The sequence below is a fragment of the Schistocerca gregaria genome, unplaced genomic scaffold (assembly GCF_023897955.1).
Source record: "Schistocerca gregaria isolate iqSchGreg1 unplaced genomic scaffold, iqSchGreg1.2 ptg000461l, whole genome shotgun sequence".
Lineage (NCBI taxonomy): Eukaryota > Metazoa > Arthropoda > Insecta > Orthoptera > Acrididae > Schistocerca > Schistocerca gregaria.
This window is the reverse complement of record NW_026061879.1, coordinates 22,958-37,763: the sequence shown is the minus strand read 5'-3', so window position 1 is coordinate 37,763 and position 14,806 is coordinate 22,958. Positions and strand designations below refer to the sequence as shown.

Below are 14,806 nucleotides of genomic sequence, written 5' to 3'. Positions count from 1 at the left end.
ATGACAATATGTAAACTCAAATAGCAACAATGAACTACAAATAAAAAATGACAATCTATAAATAAGCCCATAGCACCTGGAATACCAACATGCAAAACAAAACTGCTATGAACTTATGAACTTATGGACCAACCTAATATTTTCCAGTCAGTCAAATGGTCCTGTAGTCTTCTAGTAGTGTAGTTCTTCTTGAGGAACCTGTGCCAACTTTTCTTCTCACATCTGTGTTCTGAAGCCTTCTGCAGTGATTGAACTACAGCCAACTGCTTGCACAGTCTGTCTTTATGACGATCCAGTATCCCTCATACCAGTAATATGACTTTTCTCAAAGTCTGAAAAAATGATGATAAACTGCAGGTGCTATGCTATGGTCTCTACCAGAAAAGTTCCAGTAACTTCAGACGCATAAAGTGCTCACACCATTCTCCATCCGTTGGAATGACGTTTTCCTGTAGTGAAAATAAGCTCGCATAAGAATTACGTCTTAGTTGGCATATCCCCACAGTTACGGAAATACTGGAGCATCAATTTTTTCTTTAATATTAAAAAGATGTCTAGGTTGCAATAAATTATTTATTTTTAGTTGTGGTTACTGGTCTTGGTGTATTATGTCCATCATCAGATCAAAGGCTCTGAAATGTATTATATACTTTATAATGAGTCATTTATGACAAAACTTGCTGCCACCAAGCTAACATATAAATGACATAGTTTTGCTATAAAATAAATCAAAATGTAATCAAGATCAGATGAGGAGCTGCTTCATGGAGAAGCTGTGGAGCAACTAATTGTGCCTGTCACTCAGTGCTAACACGGCCGTGAGGTGGAAGGCCACAGAAGACGTAGTAGCATGCGGGGCTGTCGGCCATGTAAGAGCTCAGCCGGGCTGTGGTCGCCCATGGGGGTGAAACGGTAAGAAGCCAGAAATTGCAGAAGCGCATCATCAGCAGCAGAAGAAGTAAGGAGTTTCCTCATCTGAGCCTTAAATGTGCCGACCAGTCGTTCAGCCTCACTGTTTGACTGTGGATGGAACGGAGGGGCCATGACATGCATGATGCCGTGACAGGCACAAAAATCCACAAAATCAGAAGAGGCAAATTGCAGACCATTATCAGTAATAAGAGTAGAGGGGAGGCCTTCCAAAGAGAAAATGCGAGCTAGAACATTGGTGGTTGCCGCGGTGGTAGGCGACTTGCAACGGACAATGAAAGGAAAGTTAGAGTAGGTGTCAATAACAAGAAGCCAATAAGTACCTAAAAAGGCCCTGCAAAGTCAGCATGGGCTTCTCAGGCAAAGGCCACGGTGGCAAAGATGACTTCGGGGTGGTGGTCTGTGATGCACAAGGGCCGCAGGCAGCGACCACGTATGCGATTTCAGAGTCAATGCCGGGCGCGCCAGAGATTTTGTGTGCCCTTGGTGAAGGAGGCGCAAGACCGAAGCACGCAAAGACGCAGGTACCACAACACGCCGTGAAGCATTGTCGGTGGAAAGGAGGATAACACCATCCCTTGCCATGAGACGGTAACGCTAAGCGTAGTAGTTCCGCAATGGATCAGAAGTCTTAGCGGACGGATGATCAGGCCAACCCTTGTGAATACAGCGTAAAACCCGGGAGAGGGTAGGGTCCGAACCCATAGCAGCCGCCAGCCAGTCCCTGGTGATGGGGAACCTGTCCACAACCTGCTGCTCGGCAACATCCAGGTGGAAACACAAAAGTTCGTCCCTATCAAATGCCAGATCAGGACCCATGGGGAGGTGAGACAGTGCATCAGCATTCCCCTGTTGAGTCGTCAGCCGAAAATGAATCTCTAATTGAAACGAGACAAGTAAAGAGCCCAACGATGGAGGCGGTGTGAAGCCTTGTCGGGAAGTGACGTAGATGGATGAAACAAGGAAACAAGTGGTTTGTGGTCTGTAACAAGATGAAATTTGGATCCATAGAGAAAAACACCAAACTTATGAAGAGCATAAATAATGGCCAAAGCTCCTTTTTCAATTTGAAAATATTTTCGTTGAGCATCCGTGAGCATTTTGGAGGCATGAGCAATGGGTTGTTCAGAACCGTCAGAAAAACAGTGCGCAAGGGCTGCACCAACCCCGTATTGAGAGGTGTCCGTGGCAAGAACAAGGTGTTGGCCAGGTCAGGCATGGGGCCTATTTCAGCATAGTCTTCAATTTGTGGAAAGCCGCATCGCATGATGTGGACCAGTGAAAGGACATGCTTTTATGCAACAGGCGATGCAACGGCTGAGCCACCGAAGCTGCAGGCAGTAAAAACATGTGATAGTATGCTATTTTCCCCAAGAACGCCTGCAGTTCCTTAATAGATGTAGGGCGAGGAAGGGCATCGATTGCAGCGAAAGTTTGCTGAAGCGGACGAATACCACCCTGAGAGAGTTGAAACGCCAAGTACGTGATAGGTGCGTAAAAAATTTTTGATTTCTGAAGATTACACTTAAGACCGGCAGTCTGTAAGACATGAAAAAGTGTGAGGAGATTCTGAAGATGTTCTTCAGTGGTGGAGCCAGTGACAACAATGTCGTCCATGTAATTTATACACCCAGGGACAGGGAGAAATAATTGTTCCAAGAATCGCTGAAAGAGAGCCAGGGCGCTGGCAACCCCGAATGGTAATTGTTGGTATTGATAGAGACCGAAAGGCATGTTAAAGACCAGGAATTGCCGGGAAGCAGCATCGAGAGGAAGTTGATGATAAGCTTCTGACAGGTCAAGTTTAGAAAAATACTGGCCTCTAGCAAGATTATTGAACAATTCTTCAGGTCGGGGCATAGGCTAAGTGTCGATGAGGCATTGAGCATTTACAGTGGCTTTGAAATCGCTACAGAGACAAATATCACTATTGGGCTTAGCAACGACGACGACAAGAGAGGATCACTCACTGGAAGTGACAGGAAGCAAGACCTCTGAAGCAGTGAGACGATCCAGCTCCCATTTGACCCGATCACGAAGGGCCACAGGAATGGGCCGAGCCCGAAAAAACTTAGACCAAGCAGTGGGTTTGAGTGTGGTATGAGCTTCAAAGTCATATGCACAGCCTAACCCAGGAGAAAAAAGGGACGAAAATGTCATCGACATGAATCCACTTGAGCATAAGGAATAACATCAGAGACGATATTGACAGAGTCATCTATGGAGAACCCAAAAACGCGAAAGACATTGAAACCAAAAAGATTCTCCACATTACTTTGGTCGACCACAAGTATGGGAACAGTGTGAATGACAGATTTGTAAGATACCTCAGCATTAAATTGTCCCAAGAGAGAAATCTTCTGTTTAATGTACATCCGTCATTGCCTAGTGACAGGTGATAGGACTGGAGAATCCAACTGAAGATGCGTCTGAGAATTGATGATAGTGGCAGCAGAACCAGTATCCACCTGCATGTGAACGTCCCGACCAAGGATTTTGACAGTGAGGAATAACTTCCCTGAAAGGGAAGAAGTACCATTGACAGACAACACAGAAGCAGAAACAGCATCACGTTCATGAACGTTAGGTATGCGGTCAGATTTGCAAACGGATGACACATGACCCTTCTTTTTGCATTTGTAACACACGGCCTAACGTTGGGGACAGTCCTTCCGTGAATGTTTCGTAAAACACCACGGACATGAAGGAAGTTGCCGTGGGTTCTGCTGCAGTTTCCTAGAGGTTTGTTTATGGTTAGGCCGAGGCTGTGCTTGGGAGAGTTCTGCGGCCACGTCGGCCGGCGGGGATATGCCGCACGCTTCGTCAACAGTGCACAGAGCTTGTACTTCCCCGACGTCACCCCATGCCTCTATTTGCGCACCAGTGGCACGAGAAATTTCAAAAGACTGAGTAATGGATAGGACTTCATCTAGAGTCGGATTTGCCAACTGAAGGGCACGTTGCCGAACTTCTTTGTCGGGCGCCGACCGTATAATAGCATCCCGTACCATGGAATTGGGAAGGATTCTTTGTGAATGTCAGTAACAAAACGACACTTTCGACTGAGGCTGTGAAGTTCAGCAGCCCAAGCGCGATAGGATTGATTCGATTGTTTTTGACAACAATAAAAGGCAACACGAGAGGTTACCACATGCGTATGCTTTTGAAAATATACTGACAGAAGTGAGCACATTTCAGCAAAGGACAAAGATGCAGATTCTTTCAAAGGAGCCAATTGCGACAACAACTGATACATTTGAGTTGAATTCCATGAAAGGAACAGAGACTTACATGTTTGGTCGTCCACGACATGAAATACCAAGAAGTGCTGTCGAAGATGTTTTTCGTAATCAGACCATTCTTCCGCCGTCTCGTCGTAAGGAGGAAAAGGAGGTAGAGACAACGATGAGAGACACCCTGCATTGGGTGCCATGACGAAATCATGAATCGCAGATGTGAGAAGTGTTTGCTGTTCAATGAGACCTTGCAATAGTTGCTCTAAAGTAGTCATGGAAACCTGTGGGTCAACAGTGAATAAGAAAAATCCCATCCTTGTCACCAAGTGTTATAATGTCAAGTTGAACAAATATATTTCTGGGACGACCCAATACGTGTAAGTCACAGATCAAGTAAACAAAGTAAGACCTGTGTACACTGTAACAGCCAAATCAGCACTGAGTCCAAGTCTAGCAGCCGCTGGCTGGCTGGCCGCTTAGGTGGTACGGCTGCTGCATGTCTGGCAGACAGCGCCGCATGTAGAGGACGCGCATAACTGCGCAGTGGCACTTTGAAAGATCGCCGAGTCACAACATATGTGTTACCAATCTATATGCCAGACAGAAATGTATAAAATATGATGATGCAGACACGCGTGCTACCTAGGAAAATAAAACTATTCGATAACTTGATTCAATCAAGTCGACTGACGAAAGAAGCGAACGAATAGCACGCGGGCTGACTGGCGACCCCACAGGTGGGGAGGGGGGGGGGGGGGTGCACACCCGACACACCTCCCATGTATCCATCACTGGCAAGACACCAGAGGTCATCATGGAGACACATGCCTAGTGTGGACTGCCATGCTAGGCATTTCTTCTCCTGAAGAGAGACCAGTATAGTGATGTGTCCCACCTCATAGTCAGTATTTGATATTGACTAGGCACAAGCTGTATACTTGCATACATCTCCAATCTACTTGTTAAAACTGCTGTTGTAGGGGTTGGGGCATCACCACTACAATAGCAGGAGGATTGGATGCTGGAAAGTCAGGATGGAATGCCATTTTGCCGCATGACTGTGGACTGCAGATGTGGTGGAGACAGCAAATTGCTGCCTAAACATCCCCAGTTGAGAAAGTATTTGTCACGTTTGTTACAGGAACAGAACAATAGCTGGAGAGATGTTGTTTTCCTTAGCGACTTCATTGGCCACACATTGCGTGCTTGTGTCAGCAGTTGCTCACTAGGCAGGCAGTGGATGCTTTGAATTGCAGTTACTGGCATCAACACTATTGCAGACTCCTGACAAAGGCAGCATGCCGCTGGTGGCAGATGACAAGAGGCAGCCTGCTCGCTGCTCGGCCACTTTGTGGTCAGAGCGTGCAAAACACTGAGATGACAGTGTTTAAACTGTGGTGTCCAGCACGACCGAAGACAATAGTATGTGCCTGTTCGGGGTGGTGGTCAGCAACAGTGTAGACTCGCACGGGCCAGAGAACAGCGATAGTGTAGCTGATCCAGGCTGAAATTCACAGACCGTCAGGGAGGTTTGCCAGGTGAAAGAAGTCACCCAGCTAGTGACACAGCGACATGAAAGTGCCAGGTTTCCTGAGTAAGTAGTTTAGCTCAGGTGGGAATCTGCAGCTATTGGTGGTTAAGTCCATGAATGGTGGCTGGCCGCTTCATCTTATGCTGCAAGCTATGCGACCTTGTACCTTCACTCTCCCAGAACAACTTCCCCGTGCCACTTTATCATAAGAACTGAATCATAATGATTTTGTGTGTAGTTTAGTTGGTTTGTCCCTTGCAACGGGAGAATCTTGCAACAATGTTTCATTTGCAGCAGCAGCTGAAATAATATCTCACCAAATTTCATTTTCTGAGCAGTTTTTACATGACGTTTTCTCTTCTCTTCAGTAAACATTACATTGTAAGTATCTTCAATGCTGTGAACCTTCTGATCCTCCTGCACATAGTCATGAACTGATTATACCTTTTTGGCCTTACAAGCATGTATCTTCTTCTTTCTCTTCCTCCCTCCCCTCTTCTGAGGAGGTGTCACTATTACAGGCGGCAACAAATTTGTGTCCTTCAGAAGTAAATTCACCTATACTATTTCTTCATCCACATCATTTGCAACATAACTAACATTATCAATAACTTGCTGTGCATCTGTTGCAGAATCTACAACAAAATTATGGTGCAGTTCAACTCTGCTCGATACAATAATCATTGGCATATGTACTTTATTGGACATCTGGTCAAGGCTCCATGGCCTCCTCAAAATACCCAGCATCACCTGATATGTTAGATAATACTGCAGTGAAATCAGTATCACCCAAGTTGTTACACACACACACACACACACACACACACACACACACACACACACACCTAGTCTGGAATTACATCTAATCCATACTCCATGGTTTCACAAGATGTTGGAGCTGATAAACCCACTTTATTCTCCTCTATTGCCACAACCTTCACACTTTGCACATGAACTAAACTTACTCTGTCAACTTCTTCCTTCTTACCTTCTGCTTTTGCGCAAGCACTGCTCTTTTTTAATCCCTCAAGACTTTGCATAAATCTAGTACAACTTATCAGAGAGAACCATACAGGCACCTATTTTTAACACAATCATTGTCAAATTCTTGCTGCCTCTTCTGCATATCCTTTGGAGTAACTCTACCACACAGAACAGTTGTTTTCCTTCTCAACTCTTATTTCCTCTGCCTGGTCCACTCTCACCAAAGCTGTTTGAGCTGCTAAAATTTGCAATGTTTCCTCAAGGGTAGCATCTGCTGTGATATTAAAAACAATGTGGCTGACCCCCTAACAATTACATATAAAACAAATTATAAGAGAAAAATATAGAACGACAAAGAGGATTCTTAAACATAGTACTAAGAAAACACATCTTTCTGCCTGAATGGATATGCATGCTTACTACTTTACAGACCAAAAGAATAAGCCATGCTCCCTACACACAACAAGATACATTGCCCATTGGAGACAGCACAAACTGGCACACGTTTCTTACAGTTTTCAGAACAGTGTCTGAAATTACACAGCACATACATGAACGTACACACAAAATGAGAAAAGTAGACAGGGCACTATAGATACTCAAACATAACAACAGGAAATGCTCTCAGTTCTTGTGACGCATCATTAATCATTTTGACTCTGACCATTGATGTGCCTCATGCCCATAGAATCACCATATTCTACAGGTAACAGCCACTGACTGAGTACAAGGCAACTCGTGGCCTGTAAAATTATACTACTTGCATTTTACTGGTTGTATATTGTAATAGTCATCTTTACCTTGGAACTGAGACAAGTCAGGAGGCTCTTCTGACTTCACAAGCCATACTTGTAGATTCCTATGACAGCCAGTCTTCCTGTCATGTCTGTGTGCAAGAGAGTCACTAAATTAGCAAGTTTACTCACCACAGTAGTACCACTGGAGCTGCAAACTGGCGTAGGCGATGACATCACAGCTGCAGTGCCCATTTCATGAATGGTTGCTGCTGGCACTGAAAAACTACTGACACATGAATGTAGAGGTGTTAGAAACCTAATTCTTCTGCCACAGATGGTGGTTGTCCAAGTAACAGCGATCAAATCTGATGCTCGAGTGTAGGGGCTGGGAAGTAACCCATATTGTGGTGGGAAAGTCAAAATTAGGTGCCATTTCCCTGTTTGTCATCCTACATGACAATGTTGTGTCAGCATCAGCAGTTGTCTGCCAAGGAGGTGTGTGTGTGTGTGTGTGTGTGTGTGTGTGTGTGTGTGTGTGTGTGTGTGTGTGTGTCAGTAGCTGCAGGCTGCATATATCAGTATGGCTGCACAGTCCTGACATACAATGGCGTGCTGGCGACGGCAGATGACAGAGGCAATTCCTTGCTGCTCTGTCGCTTTTTGGATGCAGTGTACAACACGTGGTGACAGGCATTATTTAAACCATGCCGCCTGGCATGACTGAACATGATGGTGTACGCCTGCCACGGGCGATGGTCAGGATCCGCCCTGGCAAGCACAGGTCGGACAATGGCAAGAGTGTAGGTAGGCAACTAGCTGGCTGAGGCTTGAATCAGCTGGGAGTTGGTCGCCAACAGAAGTAAACCATCCAGCATGAACACAGTGTTGTGAAGGTGCTAAGTTATCTGCTTACAGACTTTAGCTCGAGCATTTGTCTGCAGCTGCTGGTGGTAAAGTCCGTGGATGGATGCTGGCTACTTCATCTTGTGCTGCAAGTGGTGCCTGTCTCGTAGTAATCAGCTGACATAGATTGTTGCTTGGCATACTGTACACATCTGGATACTGCTGTGCACAAGGAAGTTGAGAGTGAGGATCTAAATTGGCCAATATACATGTGAGCCACACTGTGAGCGATTTCCCTTACAGCAACACTTACGCCTGGAAGTCATAGCACGCTATCTGCACTATGTTGTAACTGTTAAGCAGTGCTGAATTCTTTTGTACTGGTTTTGCCTTCCAGTCAGCTCTTCTAGACCCGGTGCCACTTCTGCAAGGTGTCTGAAATTTAGCCTTCAGAGTCAGTTGCAGTGTCAGAGTACTGAAAGATTGCTCTTGCATTCTGAGTATGCTTTCGTACTCCATAGTGCTGAGCCGGTGGGGTGATGGGTGCATCTCCCTATATGCTGTTCTGCTCAACCTGTGCTGGGCCACCAGGCTAGGTTGTGGCACATCATCATAAATAATTCAGAAACATATTACAATAAAACATAATCACAGGGCAAACAAAATATTGTCGTCCTCTGCCATGTAGTTAAAGGAATTAGTAGTGTGTTGTGGTACAGGCACAAAAAGCTCAATTCCATTGAACAATAAATATGTTAAGCTGGACCTGTATGGTCACCACAGGGATACAGGCAAGCTTGTGTTGTTATAATAGTTGCTTCTCTTGCTGGTGGGTCAATGTAATAATGTTCAGGGCCCAGTACTTTGTGTTGGGGAATGTTGTGGCATTGCAGCATACAGTTACAACCTGTCGACTTGCTATTGTTTTGTTAGACACGTACCTAAACTCATTAAAAACACTGGCTACTGTGTAGCATAACATACATATATAATGGTCTAACAATTCCAAATGCTATACTATTTCCTGTTATCTATTGCTTTAAATTTAGTAAAATAATCTCTCATTGTAAACCACTCTATTATATGCACACATCTGACATTAAAAATTTATTTAAACCAGTGTTGTTTAAGTACGTCATACTGTTTACATTCCAAAAATGTTCAAAACGTAAAATGTAAAATATAAGAGCAGTATATTGAAATGAGAATAATTCAGCAATTAAGTTATAGAAATGTTTTTCCCTGAAGTCTTTCTACTCATTTAACAAATTTTGAGTCGAATACTTTCGAGGGCTGTAAATTTTTATTTCTTCTAGTGCTTAACTTTTTGAAGCATTACACAATTTTTTTAAACTGTCATTTATAGTGCCTGCTTAGTGTTCACAATTAAAAAGTCACTGGCCAAATATAGATAACTCTAATGGTATGTTCTTTGAATCTGATAAAGAAATTGGAGCCTGTCTATCCAGTGTATTGTTTATAACAGTCATTACATTTAATATTAAGGAATACTGGACTACTAAAACTCATTCTGATGATTACCAAAAGTTTGTTTCAGTTTCATCTGTAAGTGATGTTATATTTTGAAGTAATTGACCTATCTTTTCCAAACTATTGCCCATGTATACAATACTGATAAGACTGGGTGTTCCTATAGTTGACATATTTACCCATCCTATGAACCACAGTTATAAAAAAAGGCCCATTTATATGTATATGGATGGTATGATTTTGCATTAATAACTGCATCTGTTTTTGTAGGTTTCATAAATATGCTGAACTGAACTCCATCTGTGTTGTTTATAACTGTTAAGTGCAGAAAATAGATTACTGTGCTTTGCATTCGGCTGTGCATTGCATCTAAGAATCCATACTTTTTACAATTTGAGCGATGTGATCAATTTAACCTTTAGTGTAGTAGGCACCAACATATTTTTTGTAATGAATAGTTTTGGCACTAATTTCTGGGATATTACCTGTGGCCAATCCATCTTTTCGACACTATGTCTAATTATTTGTGGAGGGGGGAGGAGTAAAATCTAACACAGATTGAAGCAGATTTTATGAATTCTGCTGATGCACCAGTATTCATCTTTCTGGTTTTACACACAATATTTGTGGATTTTAATCTTGAATAGAGGGTGGAATTTCCCATTTATAACCCCTAGCCTGTGCTAGTTAGCAGTGTGAGACAGGCACTCATAGGTGCTACACAGCAGCTCCATGAACCGGCTTCTCACATTATCTGGATGACACACAATTTTATATAATAAATATATCATTTTTATGTTAGTTTTGTGTGTAAATTTTGTCATACTGCACCCATTATAAATGCTACACATTTCAGAGCCATTGCTTTACTACAGGTGTAGAGACTGAAGCCACATACCAGAATTACAAATAAATAAATTTGTTGAGAATGAAGTATTGTGCAACAGCTCTGTTATATACAACATTCCTGGACATGTTTCTGTGTCAGTTCAGGATAAAACGTTGAGCTTTCGATGATTACTGTCAGTTGCTCCTGACATCGACAGTGAAAGATCGAGATTTTGTCCTTAGGTGACACAGCAAGAAGTTCAAGAATGTTTTATACAAATAAATTTGCTGCCGTCAGAACTGTTTTTATTATTAAAATATTAAATTCCATCACTGTAGTTTGTCAGTTATGTCAAAAAATATCAGTTTGGTGTTGTTCAGTTAAGGTGTTCCTGATGCAGAACTTTCCACATTTTTTGTGGTAAGACACATACGGTGTTTAGTGATCAAGTGATGGGATTATTGGTTAGTAACACTGTGTACTTGTGATGTGCAGTCATATTAAACAGGTCTTTTTCGCAACTCCTGATTTGACCAAAAATTGAAAAAAGCGGGAAAATCAGAAAGGGTTTATATATAGCTAAACGATCAGGATTGACGATCTTTTAGCATAATAAACATTGAGAAATTTGTTGCAAAGGTGTTCCATCTTATACTCACCTTTCTGCAGTAAGACAGCTGTTGAACCATGTCATTAGAGGCAACCATGTGTGTGTTGTTCATGTTGTTCTGAAACCATAATTTCAGTTATCATACTGATTTTCATATATGTGCCGATTTCTTTAAAAAAATTGTAAACCAGCAAGTGTTTTTGTTGCAGATCTATGAATGGGCAAAAGAACTTTGTCAGGAAACAACAACTGAAAATGTCAAAATAGCAAAGAGCATTTTGGTATTGTTATTCAGACTGTTTATTCTGTATAAATCAGCTGGTTCAATCTTTGGACATATATCGCTCCATTTATTGAGTATATATGGGGCTACTGAAGAGGTTGGTATTAGTAAAAATGGTAACGCCTTAAGCTACTGTTTAATTTATTCTACCATTTATAAATAGTGTGGAACACAATCAACAAAATGTTTTAGATTAAATTCTATTTCCAGCATTTAGGTAAGAGACAGGAACAAAATTTTTAAGATGATAATTACAAAAAGAAACAACTTGTCTATCACTTGCAGTGACTTATTTATTTCCCACCTGATTTAAAAACTGAGTTCTATCTCCACGTGTCATTTTGGATTCTTTCATTCTCATTATTTAGATGCCACATTCATAAGCTTTTAATAGGGCTTTGACATATTCCCTCACTATCATTTAATATAATACAGACACATGAAGACCATCCATCAGATATTTAGTTGGAATTAGATTCTCTTGTCAGATATCATTCTATATATTATCACAGTGTTATATTCTTCTTTGGCTATATCTGTCTGTTGAAGCCATGTATTTTAGATCAGCTGCTGTTGATACAAATGTGGAGTTATTTTGACCTGTTTAAGCAACACAAGTACCTGTTTTTGTGGTAACCTCCATTTACTTGATTTCAAAGTCATGTCTGTGTACGCAGAAGTTTTCGACTTTGAGGCCTCACAAGACATGTTTTTGTTCTAACTGTGCTGGCAGCTCCAATGACATAATTGAATAAGCTCCAATGCATGACCACCTTTGTTCAGCTCTCATATTTAACCTGCCTTCTTCATCCACAATTGTTGTGGTATGTCCATTTACAGTCAAGATAATACATACCATTATTTCTTTATATTCCTTGTTATCCTCAATTGTATCCTCATTTACAGTAAATTTTGTTGAGTGTGCCCTCTTTCCACAAAATTATCCAATCTCTTCACTGGTAAAGTTAACTTCTCAAAGAGTGAGGCAACTGACACCATACACTAGTTGATGTACAAGCACTTTGCAACTTTGTGTTAACAAGATGACCTCTAAGAAATCAGTAATGATGAATGGGCATTGACTCAGGCTAAACACCCTATTACAAGAAGATAATCTGCAAGACAGTAAACATGTCCTTTGTGCTTACTTCAGTGTGTAACTTAACTGTATTCTTCCTGACAAAAACTCGGTCTAAGTACTTCACAGATGGGAACTTTCCTTCTGCCCTCTCCCACTTCATCCACAATTTTTCCCACTTCCACACTTTGTCTGTCCTTCCTTCATTTGTGTTATTAATTGCTGCATCTGCTCTTATAATTTCACAGACTTACCAAGTAAAATCTAACAGAGGTTAAGGATTTGCATTCACATTCAAAAGGAGTACTGTTAAAGTAACATCTGGCCACCCTGATTTGAGCTGCCTTTTTTTGAAAGAAAAGTGGAATATAAGTTATTACAACTAAAACACACACACTTGCCCCAACTTCGCATGTGTACCACTAAGTATCTACTTAGATCTTGTGCAGTGATAACAAATTATGATAACAAACCTTAGTCATGAAGCAGTCGAAGTAGTGAAAGCTGTATCAAAATCCCTGTTGTAGTTTCTGAGAATAGTCTCCACATGCTGACAGAAAAATTCAGCACATATCAGCCAATTTGCATGAAATATTTATAAATTGTTTATGCAAACAACCCTTGTGAAAACTGTACCAAAATCCCTACAGTAGTTCTTTAGATTAGCTTTCACATACAGACTGGAAAATGGGTCATGGAGCTGCTATGCATAATATACAGTGATGTTGTTGTTGTTGTGGTGGTCTTCAGTCCTGAGACTGGTTTGATGCAGCCCTCCATGCCACTCTATCCTGTGCAAGCATCTTCATCTCCCAGTACCTACTGCAAACTACATTCTTCTGAATCTGCTTAGTGTATTCATCTCTTGGTCTCCCTCTACGATTTTTACCCTCCACGCTGCCCTCCAGTACTAAATTGGTGATCCCTTGATGCCTCAGAACATGTCCTACCAACCGATCCCTTGTTCTAGTCAAGTTGTGCCACAAACTTCTCTTCTCCCCAATCCTATTCAATACCCTCTTGTTAGTTATGTGATCTACCCATTTAATCTTCAGCATACAGTGATATATGTTTTGAAGTACACTGCACAACATATCTGAAGGATCACTTCCTTGAATCCCCTTAATTGTCCCTATACTGACGCAGAACTTCGAAATTTGGCTCAGAGATGCCTACAACCTTCCTAATAGTGCAGAAGTGCGGCACCTGTGACATCAACCTCACGCCCGACATTGCTTCAAACATCAAGGTGTTGATCCATTAAAGAAAAGGCAAGAGCTCAGAAGTTCATGTGACGTGTCAGGTGGGTTAATGATGTCACATTGGCACTAAATTTCACCACAGTTCTTCCTAGTGCAGAAAGTTTTGCGCCCTGTCTTGTCCACATTTCACAATAGGAAAAGACAAAATCAAAATTAATCACATATTTATGGTGTCAGCACACAGTACACAATTTTTACCTATCCAGTGCAGAGAAGGCCAGCCTGATGGGATTTCTCGTTTTGTCATTGTTTTTGCATTGTTCTGCGTATGCCATATCCTTTATTGTATCTCAGAAATAGAAGTCAAGGACACACAGATTGGGTGACCTAGCCGACCATTGATCAGCCAGTGTCTGTCTATTGTTTTATTGGGAAAAAGATCCTGTGCTGCTCGGCACACAGATTCAGTACAGTGCTGGCTACACCATCCTGTTGTATCCACATCACTTGACTTGTTCTTAAATCAGTGTCATTGAGCCAAATGGGCAGTTCATTCTGAAGGACGCTGTTGTACATACTCCTGTCCGACCTGCCTACAATCATTGCAGAAAGCAGCACTGAACAAACGTAATGTGAGCTGACCAATGACAGAAACCAGTTTCCAAGATTGATCCATGCTGAAACCGTATTGAAAAATCACCTAAAAGAAAACAAAACCAACAATTGGAATTCTGAAATAACTGAACACTTTATTGAAGCTACAGGATTATTTATAACATTCTTTTCCAATCGTTTTCCATCGTTGTTGATACATTTCGCCAAATGTCCTGAAACACATTAGCATACTTGTTTACACAGTCATGTATTAGAATCAGTGCCTTCAAAAGCATTGTAAGTAGCTTATTTCAAGCCATCAATTGTTAGCATTTTTGCAGCATACATTTTATTTTTAACATACCCCAATGGACGAAATCCCTTGGTGTAAGGTCAGTGGAACTGGATGGTATTTCCATTGCCCCTTGCTGTATAATAACTTTCCCACCAAATACCTC

At 41.8% G+C, this 14,806-nt stretch overlaps 1 protein-coding gene across 1 annotated transcript in view; it reads left to right on the top strand.

Moving 5' to 3' along the window:
* The window catches only part of LOC126313022 (Fanconi anemia group I protein-like), a 219,071-nt gene that overhangs the window by 188,592 nt on the left and 15,673 nt on the right, over window positions 1-14,806 (top strand). The window contains exon 18 of the mRNA XM_049992250.1: window positions 11,401-11,571. Within this exon, the coding sequence (XP_049848207.1) occupies window positions 11,401-11,571 (171 nt within the window). The remainder of the gene's footprint in view (window positions 1-11,400; window positions 11,572-14,806) is intronic.